At 37.4% G+C, this 21,551-nt stretch overlaps 2 protein-coding genes across 5 annotated transcripts in view; one reads left to right on the plus strand and one right to left on the minus strand.

Moving 5' to 3' along the window:
* On the plus strand, window positions 1-10,870 carry LOC306863797 (olfactory receptor 2AT4-like; the record flags this gene model as incomplete). Its single annotated transcript, XM_079407348.1, has 3 exons — window positions 1-188; window positions 7,384-8,165; window positions 10,812-10,870. 3 exons carry the CDS (start codon window positions 1-3, stop codon window positions 10,868-10,870), a joined length of 1,029 nt encoding a protein of 342 aa, XP_079263474.1.
* The window catches only part of LOC306864144 (ubiquitin-like protein 3), a 25,018-nt gene continuing 12,819 nt past the window's right edge, over window positions 9,353-21,551 (minus strand). For all 4 annotated transcript variants that reach the window (XM_079407878.1, XM_079407879.1, XM_079407881.1 and 1 more), the window contains 4 exons: window positions 15,977-16,085; window positions 14,222-14,308; window positions 12,797-12,874; window positions 9,353-11,429 (listed from right to left, as the gene is read on the minus strand). In XM_079407878.1, coding sequence (XP_079264004.1) covers window positions 11,377-11,429; window positions 12,797-12,874; window positions 14,222-14,308; window positions 15,977-16,085 — 327 coding nt within the window. In that variant the 3' untranslated portion in view covers window positions 9,353-11,376. The remainder of the gene's footprint in view (window positions 11,430-12,796; window positions 12,875-14,221; window positions 14,309-15,976; window positions 16,086-21,551) is intronic.

The raw sequence follows: 21,551 nt of genomic DNA on the forward strand, positions 1-21,551 counted from the left end.
ATGTCACAGGTAAACGAAACCACTGCTTCTGTTGTAACTGAGTTTTTCATTGTGGGTGTCCCTGGACTCCAGCCCAAATACTACAGCCTGATAGGAGCGCTTTTATTCATCATCTACATCACTGTAATCACTGGAAACTCTCTCATTGTGATCCTGTTTGTGATTGAACGCAGCCTCCATAAACCCATGTACACTCACCTAAAGGATTATTAGGAACACCATACTAATACTGTGGTTGACCCCCTTTCGCCTTCAGAACTGCCTTAATTCTACGTGGCATTGATTCAACAAGGTGCTGAAAGCATTCTTTAGAAATGTTGGCCCATATTGATAGGATAGCATCTTGCAGTTGATGGAGATTTGTGGGATGCACATCCAGGGCACGAAGCTCCCGTTCCACCACATCCCAAAGATGCTCTATTGGGTTGAGATCTGGTGACTGTGGGGGCCATTTTAGTACAGTGAACTCATTGTCATGTTCAAGAAACCAATTTGAAATTATTCGAGCTTTGTGACATGGTGCATTATCCTGCTGGAAGTAGCCATCAGAGGATGGGTACATGGTGGTCATAAAGGGATGGACATGGTCAGAAACAATGCTCAGGTAGGCCGTGGCATTTAAACGATGCCCAATTGGCACTAAGGGGCCTAAAGTGTGCCAAGAAAACATCCCCCACACCATTACACCACCACCACCAGCCTGCACAGTGGTAACAAGGCATGATGGATCCATGTTCTCATTCTGTTTACGCCAAATTCTGACTCTACCATCTGAATGTCTCAACAGAAATCGAGACTCATCAGACCAGGCAACATTTTTCCAGTCTTCAACCGTCCAATTTTGGTGAGCTCGTGCAAATTGTAGCCTCTTTTTCCTATTTGTAGTGGAGATGAGTGGTATCCGGTGGGGTCTTCTGCTGTTGTAGCCCATCCGCCTCAAGGTTGTGCGTGTTGTGGCTTCACAAATGCTTTGCTGCATACCTCGGTTGTAACGAGTGGTTATTTCAGTCAAAGTTGCTCTTCTATCAGCTTGAATCAGTCGGCCCATTCTCCTCTGACCTCTAGCATCAACAAGGCATTTTCGCCCACAGGACTGCCGCATACTGGATGTTTTTCCCTTTTCACACCATTCTTTGTAAACCCTAGAAATGGTTGTGCGTGAAAATCCCAGTAACTGAGCAGATTGTGAAATACTCAGACCGGCCCGTCTGGCACCAACAACCATGCCACGCTCAAAATTGCTTAAATCACCTTTCTTTCCCATTCTGACATTCAGTTTGGAGTTCAGGAGATTGTCTTGACCAGGACCACACCTCTAAATGCATTGAAGCAACTGCCATGTGATTGGTTGATTAGATAATTGCATTAATGAGAAATTGAACAGGTGTTCCTAATAATCCTTTAGGTGAGTGTATTATCATGCTGAGTTTGTCCTTGTCCGATATTGGTTTCTGTACAGTCGCTCTGCCAAAAGTCATTTCTCACTATTGGTTTAATGACAGTTCACGAGTTCACACTTACATATATTTAGCACGAGTTACATAATGTGTATTTGGCGAGTATGGTAATACGTAGTTGCCGTGCTGTCCTGGGGAAGGGCTCCGAGCTCGGGAATGGCCCGAACCCAGAGTATCCCCCATGGTGTGGTGAGAACTTAGTGATATTGGTGGAGAAGGTGTGGTGGAGGGATGCTGATAGACCATCGAATGAGTGGAGGTGTGTCAGCTGTATTTATATCCGTGCGTTGATTGACTTGATTGCATGCCACTTGTGTTTAATTAGGCTAAGTATCTGACGTGCTCCTCCCGAACTTGGTTAATAAAACATAATTTCACGAGTTCACACTTACATATATTTAGCACAAGTTACGTAATGCGTATTTGGCGAGTATGGTAATACATAGTTGGCGTGCTGTCCTGGGGAAGGGCTCAGAGCTCGGGAATGGCCCAAACCCAGAGTATCCCCCAAAAAGCAATGAGTGTAGGACAGCCGCCAGACTGAGATCCCCCCCAAAATACGCACTAGAGATCTGGCGGGAGCTAGTTCCGAGGAGTAGCCTGTATTGCAAGGCCGGGGGAGCCTAGGAGCTCTGAGGGAGCGTTTTGGCATTTATGGGTAGGCCCCACCGGTCGCTGGTGTGAACTGCGTGGTTTAGGGCGACCGGTCGGGGAGGGCTCGAACCGAAGCTCAACGGTGAAGCCCTGCCTGCCGATGGAGGAGCAGCGTGGTTAAGGCCCTGACCAGGAGGACCCGAGTTGCCTGCAGTGGGATAGTTCACGGAGTCGGCGTACAGGCTCTACTGGCCGTCAGCCCCTGCTAATCAGAGGACAGAGGGCGGTGTCTGGCGGAGAGGGCCCATGAAGCCTCCTTTTTATCTGCCAAGCTGGGTCCTATCAGGAGTTTGGGACGTCCGGCAATCATGCTCTTGCGACATCCGACGGGAGATCAAGACTCACAACATCGAATGGATGAGCCTCACTTGCGGGCGGAAAGTATAGGAGCCCACCGGGAGACCAGCGTCGACGTCTGACACGAGATCAAGACTACGAATGATGTTGCCCAAACTCAGCTGGTCACCACACTAATGTCTGACTTGCTCCGTGAGGTGAGCTCCTCCATCGACAGCTTAGCCATGGGTAGAATTCCCCCATATCTGGTGCCCCTGAGCCTAGTACAAATGGTGTTATCCTCTGCTACTGCTCATCCACCTGACTCTCTCCAAGCCCACCTCGCCTACTCCCTGGGAGGCTCCATCCTTCTACATGTTGACCCCGAGCAGAGCGAGATAGCATTTCTTCTGACTCTACCCATCATTGAATCCGACAAAATTTACAAACTCAAAGACATTGTTAATGTTGGATTTTGGCCAGGGAACAATCACATCAAGATACACACCCCAGATGTGGTGGCCTACCACGACAGTAACCCACAGTTGTACCTAGCCCCAAACCTGCGCATGTGTACCCTGACCAAAGACCAAATCCTTCCTCCGAGACAACACTGAAGGAATCTGCGGATTACAACCCATGCAAAGAGAGACACTCTGCTCCGCTGAGGCCAAGCCTCACGCACAAGTCACAGAAACGCAAGCAGAGATTGTGGGAAATCAGTGGCTCGTCAACACACCTATCCGTGCCGCTACACCGACCTATGACCAGCATGACACTACCATCCGTGTCAGCCTACTCAACCAGAGTATGTGGATTCAAGTGCCCAAAGGTGCCATCCTCCACCTAGGGGACCTGGCGCTGTACAACCTTCCAAGTGAAGAGTACCAATCCGAGGTAGAAATTCCAGCCTTCTTCAAGGATCACAGTCTCACCCTGGAACCTGAATTGTAACTGAGTATTGAGAAAGGGGGGTCCCAGATGATTGACATCACCCCAATCAACACAGCACTCCAAGCATTGTCTCGGTTGCCTGTCCAGACCAACTTTCGCGTTGCCCGATCCTGGACTGCTGCCGACACAGCACTTTGCCTCGCCACAGCAATCGGGTACATCCTGACCCTCGGCCTTGCCTTTGTCCTGTTTAACAGAGTCAATGGGGTGCAAAGGTCCATGAACAGGTGCACTTCTTCGGACCTTCAAACGGAACCACCGAAAAAGAGGGACCCAGGCGGAGACAATGCCGAACCTGACCCTGAAGTTAACACCCAAGCTGAGGATCCAAAGGCTGAGGAAAATTAGAAAACACCTGCCATCTTGCCTTCCTGATCCACCTGCCATCTGACCATCAGGATCCACCTGCTATCCAGCCTTCATGATACACCTGCCATCTAACCATGATGATCCACCTGCCATCTTACGATATTTCCATGTGAACATCTTCAGCCAAAGGGGGGATTTTGTAGCATCTGCCTAGGATCATTGATGGTTGTTTACCCTTTATGTCTTAAGAGACCCTTTTAGCCTTTTGACATTTGCATATAAATTACAGATCTGGCCCCACCGTTTTCATTTATATGGGTGCTAAATTTAAATGGTTTTACCACTATCAAGATTAGGCTAAAAAGATCAGCTCTCTCTGGTCTCCCCATCGACTTCAAACACATTCCATTGTCCTAGGGGACAGTCATCCTCAGTACCTGGCACCAGATATCTGATGGCCAGCGAACTACCCCCATGCTCACAATACACATAACACACACACACATAAAGACATTTTCTTTATTTAGACTACAATTAATCAGTTACAACTGTACCTGGTATATGCATGTGTTGTTTGTATGTTTCTCTATTGTATTAGCCTAGCTACAACTCGTTATTTGAATTAGTTAAGCTCTAAACGGTGATATTCAGGTATATGAATGTATCTCTTATTTAATATCTTTTAGATGTTTCTTTCTTGGTATGAAAATTATCTGCTCTTTATTCTGCAAACAATGATGTAATGAATGAAATGCAATGAAATATAATGAAATGCATCATACTATTTGTACCATATTTTGGGAAAACTGCACCAATCCTCCAGACCGGCCATAAACATGCAAATGGCCCATAAAGGGAGCCAAAGGAAACTTCTCCCGCTCAAAAATTCACGCCTGGTATTGGCTATTCCACCCAAAAGGTGGGTGCAGCTATGAACTATCAAAAGTTCCAAACTCAGACTAATCGTCGCTCAAAAACTCTTCTTCTTGGGACGGACACGCTCCGAGACTCTGCAAAACTCTCCTCTTGAGTTTAACCTTCTGACAGTTTTATTTTCAAGTAACTTTGTGGACTCGCTGTGGACTTTCCTATCAATCTGCTCAGTGTAAAGAATTAAGCCATTATAGAAGTAACAGAACTTACTGTAAACTGCTTTGAAATTATGTGTATTGTGGAAGTGGCCTGGGATGAAAGAGCTGCCACATGTAATATTTCCATATATGATTTTCTTTTATTTGTAGTGTGAGGACTTACAGTTTAATGCAAATCACTGTACATATTAAATCTACAGAGATCAATTATTAAGCCATATCTTATTTGAATTACAGAGTTTCAGTTTAACTTTGTTCCGTGGTGAATGTAGACATTTTAAAGGCTATTATTTTATGTTTATGTGATTCAAATTAAGATCGCGTTGGAATGATTAACGATTACTGTATCAACACAGCGTTAATCAAAAGCAGAGGTATTTCATGCAGACATCGATAAGGGCTATTTGTGGCATCTATTAATGTCTGCAGGAAATACCTGCTTTTTCAGCTTTCTAAGCGTTCATTTTTCACACCGGCCGTGTATAGGGCAATGGCAAATGATGTAAAGTGAGCCTTAACCACTCCAACGCGATCTTAAGTAGAGTAATAGAAATATTAAATAATATCAACGTCTATATTCACTATATTATCCAGTCTCCGCTGTAGCGCCTGTGACCTAAATTCCCAGAATGCATTGCTGCTGTGACGGCACATTCCCAGACTCAATAGTTGTGTCTCATTTAGAAGGATGCATCCTCAGGAGGTCTCATTCAAAGGGTGCATACGTCATCGAGGCTGTCTCATTTCAGAAAAGCAAGTAGGACACTCCGAATGCGACCTTCGCTGCTACAGATAACCCACAATTCTTTGCATCGCCGTAAACAACCGTAGTTAATTTGAAAAATGCCGGCGCCGGCAGATGTACACACAAGCGGAGATGTGGTGTTTTCAACTTAACTTAAAGTACCTCCAGTAAAAACGGATACACTTTGTTCTTAATATCCTCCTCCTTTTTTTCTCTAACAGATGTTTGTTGTATGTATGCTGCAGTTCCTCAAACAATGAGCAAAATAAAACAAGTTAAAGCATTTTTTTTCAAATTACTTTCCAAATTTATAATTTTCCTTAATTTAAGTAGTGTGAGAGCACAACAATGCTCTAAATGTGTTGACAAATCAAAGTCATACTTCCTGTTTCCTTTTCCTCCCGTCCTACGAAGGCATCTCGTTTTTAATTCTAGGTTGAGAACACTTCCTTACACAAACTAAAACTTGTTTGATTGATATAATTTCTGTATTTTAATAAATGCTGCATTAAACGAATTTCAGGGCTCTGTAAAGGTCATTACACAAAAAAAATCTGCAACGTTTTCATTGGAAAGATAGTTTTACAGGGTTATAAAAATAACCTAAAACTAACTAAAGTTTTTTTGTTTTTGTATTTTTATTTAAAAATAACCACCCTGCAACGTTCTGGGAACGTTCTTTTATGGTTGCAAAAAAAAAATAACCTAAAACTAACCATTAGGGAACGTTCTCTATAAGTTATTTGTAGGTTATTTTAAAAGTAACCACCCTGCAACATTCTGGGAACGTTATTTTATGGTTACAAAAAAAATAAAAAAATAAAAAGAATGTTTCCTTAACATTAGTATTTGGTTCCCAAAATAATTACCAAACGGGAACCAAAAACTAACGTTAGGGGAACGTTCTGTGTTTGCTGGGAATTCATATTTAATGGTATTTTATTATTTTTTATTGCATTCAATGTATTAAAACATTTGCAAAGGGTTTTTAAAATCTGTTTTTATGCATGACTTAGCCTGAGTAAAACAAAAACACACACAGATTCATAAAAATTAAATAACTCATGTGTCTGTGTTGTAAAAGTACCAAACATGAAAGAGCCAAACTTCATTCCTTAGTTATCTTCTGGCAAAACACATTCCCCAACCCCAAAGGTCAGCCCAGTTTCACAACACCAAACGGATTGTGAACATGATCTTCTATGACGTGTTGGACCCAGTCTTTAACACTGATCCTACAGCTATAAAATAATGAAGCCACAAGCAGAACATTGACATCAGCCCAGAGGCGTGACACACTGAGACATATTTTTAGCAGATGCCACATAACTTAACAGAAGAATAATCAAGGTAATTATCTGAAATACAAGCCAAAACAAGACTTTTTGCAATAGCATAATTTAAAACACATTTTAAATTGTGTCAATAGGTTATTCACTTAAGGAATTTTTTGAATATAATGTATTCATATTATTAATATTTTGTGATATTTATTTAAATCTTTTATTGATGTTAATTGCATTTTTTTAATGTTTTTATTTAAATAATTATATATACTGAATTTTTAATGTATCTATTTTTTTTATTTCAAGTAAATACTTAAATGTTTTTGTGCAAATCAAATCAGTGAAAGAAATTTTTACAAGTGTGATTAGCAGTTTCTGTCAGTGTAACATACAGATACATTGATTCTTTTGTAAACATTTGTTCACTGCATGTTTAGTATGTTACAGATAAATGAAACCACAACTTCTGTTGTAACTGAGTTTTTCATCGTGGGTTTCCCTGGACTCCAGCCCAAATACTACAGCCTGATAGGAGCGCTTTTATTCATCATCTACATATCTGTAATCACCGGAAACTCTCTCATTGTGGTCCTGTTTGTGAGTGAACGTAGCCTCTATAAACCCATGTATATTATCATGCTGAGTTTGTCCTTGTCTGATATTGGTTTCTGTACAGTCGCTCTGCCAAAAGTCATTTCTCGCTATTGGTTTAATGACAGTTATATTGGCTTCTATGTTTGTCTGTTTCAAAGGCAGCTGATTCACTATTTTGGAACCTTGAACTCTCTTATTATGATGATCATGGCACTTGATCGGTACTTGGCGATCTGTTACCCGCTAAGATACCCTGTTTTAATGACTAACCGCACTATGAGGCTTCTAATAGGGTTTTCCTGGGTTACTGCAATGATTGCTCCAACCATTAGCGTAATGCAGACAGTAAAACTGCCATTCTGTGGACCAAACATGATCCTTCATTGTTTCTGTGATTCTCTATCTATGAACCAGCTGGCCTGTGCTGATGCCACCCTCGCAAATCTGATTGCATATACTGTAGCAATGTTTGTGCTTCTTGTGCCATTGTCTTTCATTATATTTTCCTATTTAAGTATCCTGGTGTCTGTGCTTCGAATAGCAAATGCACAGGGCCGAATGAAAGCCTTTTCTACCTGTGCCACACAGCTGACTATCATTACCATCTATTACGTGCCCCGTTTTGTGGTTTACACCACTTCTAACATCCCAAACGCCCAGATGAACAGCAGTCAGAAGATCGGCCTGGTCATGTTCTACAGTCTACTTCCACCTGTAGTGAACCCCTTCATCTACTGCATCAGGATCAAAGAAATCAGACAGCTGCTCAAATGGTGTGTCCACAGAAACAAGATCATCAGTAGGTCATTAACTATTTCTAAATAAGATGATTTGCCTGTTAAGTTGTTATTATGCACCTTATTACACAAAACTGTTATGGTTATGCAGTTATGTGCTGTTGTTATGCATTTACAATATTTGTTGATATTATAGTTATTTTATTTTGCATAATAAGAATAATAATAATATGTATTATAAAAATGTGGAAGGCCATTTATTACTCATTGAATGGATCAATAAGCAAGATATAAATGACAGTATATGATTAGCCCTCAATGTTAATTTTAAAAAAAAAGAACAAAACGTATATATGGAAAGTTGACGTCCTGTGGTCTGACATGCTGTACAGTAAAACAATTTTTTAAATACTTATTATTGATTAAGTTTGTTTATGACATCAATAATTAAAAGACTACATGAAATATTTCTAATTTTTAAAAAATGTAAAAAAAAAATACGCTGGTAGGATAATGCATAATTTATTGCCTATTATATATTTTAATTAGAAATAAATCATAAATCCCCTCATGTGTCCACCGTCGATTGAAATTTAATGGGGGGGGGGGGGGGGGGGCTATTAATATGCTGTTTTTATGTTTATTTAGATTATGGTGGTGGTTTCATCAGTGTTTCAAATGAATTAAAAGCATATATCTTTTTTTTTTTTGCTTAAAGTCAATAGAATGATCAAAATCTGCAAAAATGCTGAGCAGAGAAAAATCTGCTTCTTACCTCGTGTCGTTTGAGAAAGGCTCAGGAAGTTGCTTTGTGTCGAAGGCCGTGATGTGTGCTCTTCAGGTTTATTGTTACCCATTTAAATACATTATTAAATCCATGTTTTATATTACTAAAAATCGTGCGTATTGTATTTTTTCCCGGCATTAAATTAAAATAAAGTCCTTAAAGTGTTTTTCAAATGAGACCAAAACTTGTTTTCGACTTGTTGCTTGGTACCACTCGGCTAAACAAGTCAAATCTAAATTTAGTTATATTTTTATTTTTCTTATCTTAATTTATGCACTAAAATGAAAATTTTAACAATAATAAATATTAATAAATAAATATAATGTAAACCAATAAAACCGATGAGATTTGTGTAAATAGGAGATGTGTGTAATTATTTTACCCACAAGGTGGCGCAAAAAGATCACAATTACAGAAGTATAAGTTCATGACAAGTTTTTTTGTGTTTTTTTTTTTTTTTTTGGAAAGAACACTGATGATTAGTACCTTTTGGTAAACACCTTTTAGGAATAAATACACGATTTAAATGTATCTATTTTAAATAAGTCTCTTATGTACACCTAAGCTGCATATTATTTACATGCTGAATTAATGACAAATACAGTAAAACATTAATACTGTGAAATATAAAATATGCAGAAAGAATACACATTATATACGTGTTTTCGCAAGTGTCCTAAAAAGTAAGAACATAAATACATATAAAAATAGAATAGTGCTAAAATCAACACTTTATATAAATGTTGGCCTCTCAAACTCACTATAAACAATGTGAAGGTGAACACAGCAAGCAATAACCATTTCACTTAAATACTCTGGATTCTTTATTCAGTTTATAGATGTATTTCCATTTGTAGTTTAGAGAATGAGAAGCATTAGTTTATTTACAATTATCTTTTAAAAACTTAAGCTCTGTACAGATTTGAACCCTGACAAGGACCAATATTTTTCAGACCTAGTGCGGTGTTAAAAATCAGAAAGCAAAGACCACATAAAAAGAAAAAGGAAGTCAAAAATAAAACATCAAATTATGAACATTTGATAAAAGAGAGAGAGAGAGAAGAAAACAGTAAATTCTTCAGCCATTAGAGAGGGATTTGCTGCTGTTAAAGACATGAAATTGTCAGCATCTCACCGCTCCAAATGCTAATGTGCTAACTGTTTTTAGACTATCATACACTAAACACCAATATATATCAACAATCTATAGTTATGTTCTCTATAAGATTCATATTAAATATACTCTACACATATATAACCTTCGAATACAATTCTCATTTGGAAAAATATTAAAAAGGGAGGAGGAGAAAGAAAAAATTACACAGATTTAGAAACGAAACAGCTCATGTTTCTGTGTTGTGCAAACAAATTTTATATCTAACAAGGAAGGGGAAATAGAAACCAAGCCAAACTTCATTCCATAGTTATCTTCTGGCTCCAAACGCTAGAATTAATTTACACCACTACACTTAGAAAATAAAGGGATAAATCTTATTACCCTTCCTCAAACAGAGCAGCTCAGATCTATCTAAAGAGGGCAGACGCAACACTGGTTGACTGTCAAAACACAGTCGCAAATGTTACTGTTACTCATTACGTGTATTTTAGACATTCCCACGAGTCAATCCAACCAACTTCTGGAGATCTACCTTCCAGCAAAGACCCGACTATGCTTGAAACACTTCCAGCGTACAGGAACTCGATAGAGCAGGATGCTGGATCTCCAGGACCTTAATGGGGCATTTAAAACGCATGGAAATGTATAAGAAACATTTCTAAAACGTTCATCAGGCACATCGATACTTGTTCTCCTGCACTGAAATCAGACTGCATGTGGCGAATAGCATTTGACAGAAACAGTCCGGGAGGGCGACTGTAGCGGAGATTAATCCTGTCTGTGAAGCGTGTGCTCTTATTTCAGATATAGGTGACGGCATGCCTTTCCACCTCAGCCCCGGATCCAAGCCATCGCATCGATAAATGTGAAAAGTTCGTCAGCCCCTGTGTAAATTAATTTCCCTCACACGTCTCCCTCCTGTGAGGAAGAATCAAGAGCCTCGACTGAGGCGAACAAGTCTCTTTTTCCTCAATGAATCATTCATGTTACTGTGTGCAATAAAAAAACAGAGAAACAAGGGCCTCCTCCATGTGCAAACTGGCAGAAGGGGAGGTGTGTGTGTGTGTGTGTGTGTGTGTTTGAATGAGTTCATGGATGCATGTGAAGATGTTAGAAAGGGTGGAAATGTGTGTGTGAAGGAGGGATGCATTTTATTATCTGATTTTTTGACATCTTTTGGCATAAATACAGACTGTGCGAAGCCGAAATGTTCTCATATCTGTGTCTTGGGTAATTTTTTCCTTTCCTGGAGAAGCCAAGCTCTTGTTGTGGTCAGGTGCTCGTGGGAGTCAGGTGTGATTAGTTGTGTTTAAGCAGCATGGGCGAAGGGTGATAGGACACACTCGTTCTGAGGGATGATGGGATGTATTTACAGGATCACACAACAGTTACTCTCTCCAGTCTTTTCCCGGTTCCTCTGACCTGTAACAAACACACAGAAACTTAATACTATTGCACAAAAACAAAACAATGGTATTGTTCCAAAACGCACTGCCTACATAGACAGCATTTTAAGGCATCACAGGAATTCTGTTCTTTAAGAGGTAGGCAACATAATTATGTTTCTTTCTAAGATGCATATTTCATTCTGCATATATTCTTTACTCAGAATTAATCCTTGAGAAGCAAATAAATCTCATTAGATATAAAACAGCATTTTTAAAGTGCTCTATTAGCAAATGATCATGTGCATGTCCTGTATTTGTATGCTTACTACATAATTAACAAAATCAGTTTTCTTTGCATTTTTGTGTAAGAAGCATGTAAAACTCTCCAAATCAATCACATATGAGGTTCTATTTCAGTGACTTAATAGGCAGCGTGGAAGCTCACTAGGGTTTCACTAGAGCCATGGTCTTCAGTACTAATAAGACAGCAGGTCCTAGCACAGATTCTGTCACAAAGTACTTCAACATACATAAATAATGATCTAAAAGACATTTTATTTAAAATAGAAATGCAAACACAACTGAGAATATTATCTCATACACAAAAGGATTAAAAATGGAAAAATATATATTTAAAGCACCTTATAAGTGACAATCCCAGATTTGTATTGTAATTGTATAGTAATTATTTTATTATTTCATTTTATGTGTAGTTTACTCTGTTATATTATGTATGTATTATTTATTTGATACTACACTGAAATATTATTATATTAACTAGGGGCTATGTAAAAGTAAGGCTTATATATGGGTAATCCTTAAATAAAATCAAATAAAAAAAAAGAATAATATTAATAGTTAATTAAAAAGTACACTATTTAAATAACATTAATTATTATCAGAGTTAAACTGAAAATTATTAGAAAGCAGAACATGTTTGTCAGTAACCATTGTGTCCCTCATACTCAGATTAATAACTACAAATAGATAGTATACATACATCATTTTTTCTATGCTAAAACCATAAATCAATTGCACATCATCCGTTTCAATTTTCATGAAAATGTGCTTCAAATGCTTCAGTTTAGCATTTGAATAAAACTGTTTTAACCTTATAAAAAGTTAAAACCTTCAACTTCTGCTAATATATCAGAATAAGCTCGAGCATTAAATTTATCTTCCTATAGTTTCCCCCTAAACTGTCATGTGACCAGGTCTTTTATATTTTTGTTAAACGCTACTTTAAAAATTCCTAAAACTGAAATAAATAGTGCCAGAGGGTGAGAATGATCCACATATAAACTGAAAAATTTTGAACAAAGTGAAGGCTGCAGCGAGACAGGGAGCGTGTGAAACAGAGAAGGAGGAGTGTACAGAAAAGAGAGAGGGCAGAATGGTTACCTTGGGAATTTGGCTCGGGCAGCGTCTCTCTGGCAACTAAATGCATAACTGTGGTTTTTCCAAGAGGCAGTTTTAAAGCTGCAAGACATAAGAAAAAAAGAGTGTTGGACCGAATGGACACTAGAGACTAATGCAGCTGTACATCTATGACACCAAAGTCACTTTTCAAGGGGAATAAATCATAGAACGGAGGACCAGGATAACATGTAAACATAAGCCTGTGCCTTATTGAGAGCCGTCACTGACTCTGAGAGCACTGCTGCTGCCTTCTGCCCCACAGACACACTCGGTCTTCATGCCTTGGTGCTCTTGAATCAAGAAGGTGTCAGCGTGTGTTATCAAAGAGACACTTTTTTGGCAAAACCTGCCTGCGTTCCATCACCTCATCGGGCGAACAGTTCAGGAATTGGAGCTGGTTGTGAGGTTTCACTTACTCAGTTATTCAGCCATGGGAAAAGTTTGCCCAGACAAAATATACTGACAAAACCCCTGGTTATAAGTAAAATATATCATAAGCCCTATTCGCATGGGATGAGTATTATCTGGGGACCATGTCTGATTTTGAATATTATCACAGGACCTCGGTGTTCGGCGAAATATGGTAGGTCATTTGCAGGGGAATTTTTACTTTACAAATTACAGACTTGGCCAATTCGCACGGGATTAAGATCACAGACAACCTCCGCAATTATTACAAAAGACTGGAGGTCACCAGGTAATACTAATCCCGTGCGAATAGGGCTTTAGTCATATTAGGACAAATATAAAAGGCCCTGTCAAATTTATAGAGAATCTAGGACTTAACAAGGATTTATTTGTGTAATATGACAAAAAAAACATTTGATAGATAGACAGATAGACAGACTTTCTTATAAACGCATTCACAAATCCCCTCCATCTTTTATTGTTGCTTGAGGGATGGCCAAACAAATAAAAAAATGCTTCCTGTTCACACCCAAAGAATTTCCTCTCCTCCCTGTTTTCTGTCCCTGATGACAGGTCTGCCGGCCAGTGCTTTCCTACATTCATAGACTGCTCGTTGACAAACTTGCTGCCGCATTCTGGAAATATTTTAAGTCAGTGAACTCTATTCAAGACTTGAGAATAGTAACATTTAGGTGTATTGGGACTGGGAGCTGAATTTTTGGATGTCCTTATAATCAGCTGAACAATGATAGAACTGAACCGCACTGCACCCTGGCCCGAAATAAACCAAGACAAAGCCAAAATAAATATCTGTGCCGTTATGAGTCCACTGGGACACAGCGGATTTACCTGGCAGAAAAAAAAAAGCTAAGCAACTTCTTATCTGTCAGACCCATGATTCGGGACTGAGAGGAATGATTTAATAAAAAATCAAGAGAAACGGAGCATGTGTGATGTGATGTTAATAATGGTAATGAGGAGTGTGGGAGGGCGGCTCACCTCCTAGCGTCACATTGCCGTGTAGGAATCGGCCTTGGTAGATGAGGCGCAGGATGTTCGGACTACTCACTTGCTCCTCTTCCCAGTCTGTTAAAGACAGAACAAATTAGAAAAATTAATGTTTGTGTTGTATGCAAAATATACACATTTTGTGATTGCAGTTTCATCACAAAGAGAAACACAAAAGGAGAACTTTCCATAAAAATCATAAGAAAGAGACAAAAATGTAAGTCTTACACAGAAGATAGACAGTCATCCAAGTTAAGAATGACATGAGGGTGAGGAAATGATGACAGTATTTTTCTTTTTGGGTGAACTGTTCCCTAGAAAAACACTAGTCTGGCACTTTTCCATGTTACTTTAAGTAAGTTTTTCACTCTTTTCACTCTTCATTCATTTATTCATACGACCCACCCGTCTCTTTCTCATTCTTGACTCAATCAGTCACAAAACTCAATTGAGGGTCATTCTGTGTCCTCATGAGGTCGAGCTCCGCTGTGCTCGTATACTATGAATAAAACTCTGATTCAATCCCGGACCACCTCGATGGAGTTTACGAATTGTACAACAAAGAAGGCCTTTCTTTTTTCCTTGCTTTTTCATCAGTATTCTTTTTTGACATAATTAGAGGCTGATGACTTTCATAAGAGCTATTCAAAGCAAGAAATTTAAATAAAATTAAAATAAACTTCAACTTAACTAAACCCTGGATTGCTTTAGAGGACAAGAAACAGCAATAAAAAAAAAATATTTAAACAAAGATAATTTTTTTTTTTTTATTATTCAGCAATGATGCATCAAAATGACCAAAAGTGACACTAAAGAAGACTAGATGAATAACTTTCTATTCATAAAAGAATCCTGGAAAATATGCATCACAATTTCAACATTACTCAAATATTATTCCTGCCAGGTTTTCCAACATAGATTATTCTTGAGCACCACTTCAGCATGTTAGAATGATTCCTGAAGGATCATAAGACACTAAAGACTGGAGTAATGGCTGCTGAATTTTAAACACATTAAAATAGAAAAAACTGCTCTTATATATGTAATAATACTTTAGAACGTTACTGTTCTAACTCTATTTTTGATCAAATAAATGCACCCTTGGTAAGAGATTTTCAAAAACATTTGAAAAATCTTAAAACGGTAGTGTATATATCAAAACACCATGGTATTACCATCACTGCACCATAGTACCACCACAGTATGTTTAAGAGATCAATAAAATGGAAAAATGCTAAACTTGAGCTTGTGGCCACATTCCTAAAAGCACTTGTCGTTTCAGATAGGCTGCCAAGGCACAGTGAAGAAGCAGATGAAAGAGGAGTCTGGATACTATCTGCTCTTCCCTAAAAATGTATAATAAGCTACAGATTCAGCTAGAACAGTATCTGTGGAATATCTGAATAGAAAAACCACACTTCACAGGCCTCAGACATATGCGGAGAGACGGCCAGACAGATGTATAAACACACAAACTCAGACGCTCTGTTTTTATCCTTCAGTACTGTCATTGACTTTAGGTCAACGCACAGTGAGTGGAATCTAGCTCTGTGCAGGATTACCACTCGGTCAGACTCAGATTTGTCTGCGGCACAGATTATCTGAACACAGAAAAAGGTTGTAAAGAGGAATCTACTCAACACTAGGAAACAATAGCCTGAAAATCATTCACACGAGCCAATGGTTTAAGTCTATTGATGGGACGCATTTAAAAACGTGTGTTTTAAGATGTGAATCATCACGCACCCATTGGCCAGTTGTCATACACGTGCTTGGCAATGTCAGCCGCGGAGTCGTTTGGCGAGAACAGGAACTCTTTTGTTTTTCCACTCACCAAGATGAGCCTCAAGTTGATCTGAAACACAAAAACAAACAATAGAGTCATTAGAAGCTCGGTCAGTATCCACCACACACTTCCTCAACATCAACACGAAATGGCATTCGCAGCCCGTTTTAACTCTGTAGTGTGACGTATTTCCGAGTTTCATACCAGAATAGAACTAGAACTGAATGTTAGTTTATTAAAACAATGCATAAATAGCTATTATACTACTGGAAAGCTGTGCAGGCATGAAAGAGAAAGATCTGCACATTTTTACAGAATTAAAAAAAACTCTGTTACAAAGCTTCGCAATCTCATGACCCTTGCATATTCACTTATACAAATATGCTGATGAATTTATTTATGTTTTAACTACCAATAAGAATGTAGAGTTCTCAGCTTATCATGTTTAAATGAATTCCAGAAATCAAAATAAATGCAAAAGAAAACGGTAGCTTACGTTGAGGGGAAAATTAAGATTAAAATAAATAAAAAAATGAAATAATGAAAACAAACATAAATAATGTGAAACAATGAGAAATAAATGAAGTAGGTTTAACTTTAATTTCATATTGGATTTAGGATCACGTTGAAAAAAATCTGAATTATTTCACAGCATAAACTTGACAAAAACATTTTTTGTGAGCAACGCTATTGTGATTTTCTTACATACCAACCATTACCAAAGAAAGTTTCAAATCAAATTTGCACCCATAATACAATTATATAATTTAATTATTTAATAACTTAATTGTGGATCTTCCAGCAATTATTTTAAATTAAAGCCATGTTATTAAAAATAAGTTGCTATTATTGTAAAATAAATAATGTTATATAATGTTTATAATTAAAAATAATGTATATCAGTATTGTATGGATATATACATTTCTGAAACATAAATGTATGTTGGTAAAAAAAAAACTTAATTACCATGGCATATGTTAGTCTAAAACAAAAAAGGTTACGCTTTTGATGGAATTCTGATTGATTTGATATTAGAATAACACTCCATTTTCTCTGAATCTAGGCATAGCTAAGCCAAATCCATCTGTCACAGAACACATCAGCTTTCAGTATGGGGTCATTTATTGGATGGTTGAGAAATTTTTTCATAAATTGTCCTTGATGTGTCCTTCCTTTGATGATTGTGAACCACCAGTCATTCGATCAGCACAATTATCCTGTTTGTACAAGTACCCAAGCAATATAAATTGCAAAACGTCCATTATCATATTCATATCAAGAGTAAGAGGCATCAAGCTGAGAGACAGAGCCCAGGGCAATGCATGTCCAATGCACGTGTGTTACTAGAGTCTCTGACATCAGAGGATCCAGTATTAAGCTCCTCCCTCAGTCTATACACACGCACACACTGCCAGCTGCAGTGATGTAACAGAGTGAAAACCACCAGATGGAAACAAAGATCCTCCTAAGCACTTTATAGAATCAGATTAGAGCCAGAAGCAAGCCTGCTCGCTCAAACCCCTCATCATGTGATCACAACACACACACAATCTTAAGACTCCATCTAAGCAGAGTATCATTCAACAAACAGCCGCACACAAGCATGCACTTGCCCAAATAATGGTTGGATGAACACGCAGACATACACATGCAAATCTAATTTAGGCTCGGATTAGTATGTGGCTATTTTATGAAGCCACCGCACAGGAAGGACATACCAGAGAAAATCTACTTATAACAGTATTTCTGGACACATTTTTGCCAATTCACTCCTCTATTTCCAGAGATTTGAACAGATGTAGGCTGATTTATATATGTCAGAAAACAGGAAATTAATGCAAAGTGCAACAGAAGACTCATTTCCTCAAATTAATATTCATATACTCAAAATGTAAAGAAAGACATCAAACATCCTGGTGATATTCTTGGAAATAAGTCAAATATACCCAACCATTCAAAAGTTTGGGGTTCTTAAAATCAATAATTTTATTCAGCAAAGACTGACAGTTCATTTGAAGAACGACAGCAAGGAAATGTATTGTTACAAAATATTTCCACAGTAAATATTCATCTGCAGAACTGTTTTCAACATTGATAATGAGAAGAAATGTTTCTTCATCACCAAATCATCATATTATTATGATGTTTTTGAAGGGTTATGAGACTATGAATACTGGAATAAATTACAATGTAAGAAAACAGTTGTATGAAATTGTAACAATATTTCACATTATTACTGATTTTAATGCATTTTTATTAGTGCTGTCAAATGATTAATCGCATCCAAAATAAAAGTTTTTGTTTACATAATATGTGTGTGGACTGTGTATATTTATTATGTTTATATAAATACACACACATGCATGTATATATTTAACAAAAATATGTCATGTGTATATATTAAATATATTTAATTATATGAATATAAATATATGTACATGTAAATTTTTCCAAATATATACTGTATGTGTGTGTATTTATATATACATAATAAATATACACAGTACACTCATATTATGTAAAGAAAAACTTTGGATTAGGAAAATTTTGGTTGCGATTAATCATTTGACAGCACTAATTTTTAATCAAGTAAATGCAGCCTTGGTGGGCATAAGAGACTTCAACTATAATGTATGAAAGTATTATTCCTTTTTTTTTTTTTTTCCTACTAGATCTATTGGCTGTTTGAAATTATTGGCATTGATTAACAGACCAAAATTTATTAATGCATCGATTGATGAAACATTGATTATACTCAACAACAGCTTTGGCAATTAATAAATGTAAATTTTCTATTTCCAAATATTTTTCATATATTTCACCAACATACTGTATTAAATAAGTGGTCAATTACTTGCAGTAATTTAGTATATTTATAGGACTCTATGTTTTCCACAATGCAGAAAAGGCTGAATCTTGTCATAAAAATGGAATTTACAACACGGAATGTCACAGAATTTGCCAAATTTTGAATGGATACATCAAAAGAAATATGACTTAATGTAATGATAGTACTATTAGATATTATATAGATATTATTAAAACATTATTTTTAAAGGTATATTTACCAGAAAAATTATTTAGCAGAAATATAAAACATTTCATAGGGCCTTACAAATAAAATTTTTGTAATATGTTAAATGTTAATATTGTAAGTTTCATGATTTCAATTAATTTGGCATGCTTTTTGATTAATACAAATTTTATTTAACCATTAAAACGGAGTCTAGATTAAAAAAAAAAAGATAAAACGGGATAAAAAACAGAAATCATGAAAATTTTAATGGAAAAAATTGAATTTGGAAAAAAAATTAAACGGAATGTGGGAAAAAATCATGGATTTCATAAGGCCCTATATTTGATAATTACCCATTTAAATTATATTATATACTACCAATAGCAAATAAAATGAGTGAGAATTAAATGAAAACCTTTTTAATGCAAAACTGTGAACATTATGACCCTGCATTTTTTCTTTCACAAACATCTTGTTCACTTAAAATGCATCGCATTTGGAAGTAAAATGAATTGTTTTCATACTGACCTATCTCCCCACCCCTGGTTATGAAGATGCAATCTTTCCCTCAAAACTAAAAAGGCATTGTGTGTCATTCTCCTGCAAGGACTCGCTCAACGAGCTGGCAATCATAGCTAGCGGTTCATCAAAAACATCAGGATGGCAGTTCTAAGGCAATGGAACACCTCCTAGTTTCCATAGAGATGGTAACCGTGGCAGCGGCTCCTCTGTGAGAGCGCTGACCTGAATCACCTGCAGGCAGAGTCTTTCTTCATCTGTCTCTTCCTCTTTCGCCGCAGCTCATCTTTCATTATGTCACTCCATCTTTGTGTAATGATGGCATATCATCTTCACCTGGTGAATGCCGAGCAGACGCTGATTTATACGATGTTTCCAGACGTACACAGAAAGGAGGAAAAGCTCTAACAGCAGAAATATGCGTTATGCTGGGATACGTCTGCTCGAAACATTCCATCTCCTTGGTGAGCAGACGAAATCTCACTATGACTTTATACAGCATGCAGAGATGCCTCCGAGGAACTTCAACAACAACCTCAGCAGAAAACATCCGCTGGGGAATGATTACATAGGCGAGGGTGACGTTGGCACTGGTTATACCCGGTGGCAGGTGCTTCCCTCTCTGTAGTTGCTATGCCAAACATTATTACACTACTCAACAGCCATCTCTGCTACTGCATCCCTACAAAATATTTTCACCAATCCCAACCCAGGAAGCCCGGATCCCCGCAACCAACCCTTCAGGGGGAACGTTTGATGTAATCCCCCCCCAGCACTATCTTGCACACACAAACACACTTTCCTAGGGGCACGGACGACACGTAACACCTCACTCGTGAGTGATGGGATCTCTGCTGTTATGGAAAGATTTGCTTACTGGATTCATACCAGAGAAACACATAAATCACAACAAAGGTTCTGCCATTACAGTCATTCCATGTAGAAATGTGACTGAATATATCATATTCATACTTGCAACCTTATTTTTAGTGTTCAAAGCATGATTAAGAAAAAAAAAACTTTTTAACTTAATTAAAAATGTCTTCGATTGAATGAAAAAAGCCATGACTTTACAGAATTCAATTACTTTTTACCAAGGTTGCACAAACAAGTAATTTCTAAACTAGTAAATATAAAGCTTACACATAAATATATACAAAAAAATTACATTAAAAAATACAAATATTAAACTAGCACTTAACTAGCACAAAACTCTCTTTTTTATCATGTGTAGCTTTAGTAATTTCACTTTAATGGCAATGAACAGGCTCTTTTCATAGCCATTAAAGTGAAATAACTGAACATAAGCACAGAAGCCTGATTAAACCAAAAAAAAAAATCTAATTTTAGAAGAACATTTAAAATGTCATTTAGAGGCTTTTGCATCATACTAGTATATGTTGATATTACGCTCATGGACTTTATGCACTTTAGTAGATAACATATGTTCACTGCAAAATTGCGATGAATAATATTGAATTGTGACACTAGGGGTGTGCTCAAAATATCGATTCTTAGATACATACCGATATAATAAAAAAAGATACAGTATCGATATTCTAGCCCTTAGTATCGATACTCCGCCCAGCCATTAGGGGGCGCAGCGGCGCCCGCGAGTTTCAAAAAACTCATGGAAAATGTTAAAGCAAGATGTATCATTTAAGTGATTTCATAGTGAAATATGTTATGGCAGTACATGGTGTCACAAAAAAGAATTATAAGAAGATTTAATAAGAAGTTAAGAATAATAAGAAGAAGATTTTGTGCTTGTGTGAGCTCAGACTGTACCCTTGGAAAGTTAAATGTTGACTTGTGGTAATTTCCAGATTAATACAATTTGTGTACAATTAATCAGAGCACTTAAAGTTGCAAATATTTAAGCAAAATGCACTTTGTTATAATGGACTTTTGTCTTCATTAAATTTAAGAAAAATGCAGAGTTCTGATTGTTGAGTAAATGTGTTCAGCATTAACTAATTGGCTTTGGCCCATGTATTTT

This window comes from Barbus barbus (assembly GCF_936440315.1).
Source record: "Barbus barbus genome assembly, chromosome: 45".
NCBI classification, from domain to species: Eukaryota; Metazoa; Chordata; class Actinopteri; order Cypriniformes; family Cyprinidae; genus Barbus; species Barbus barbus.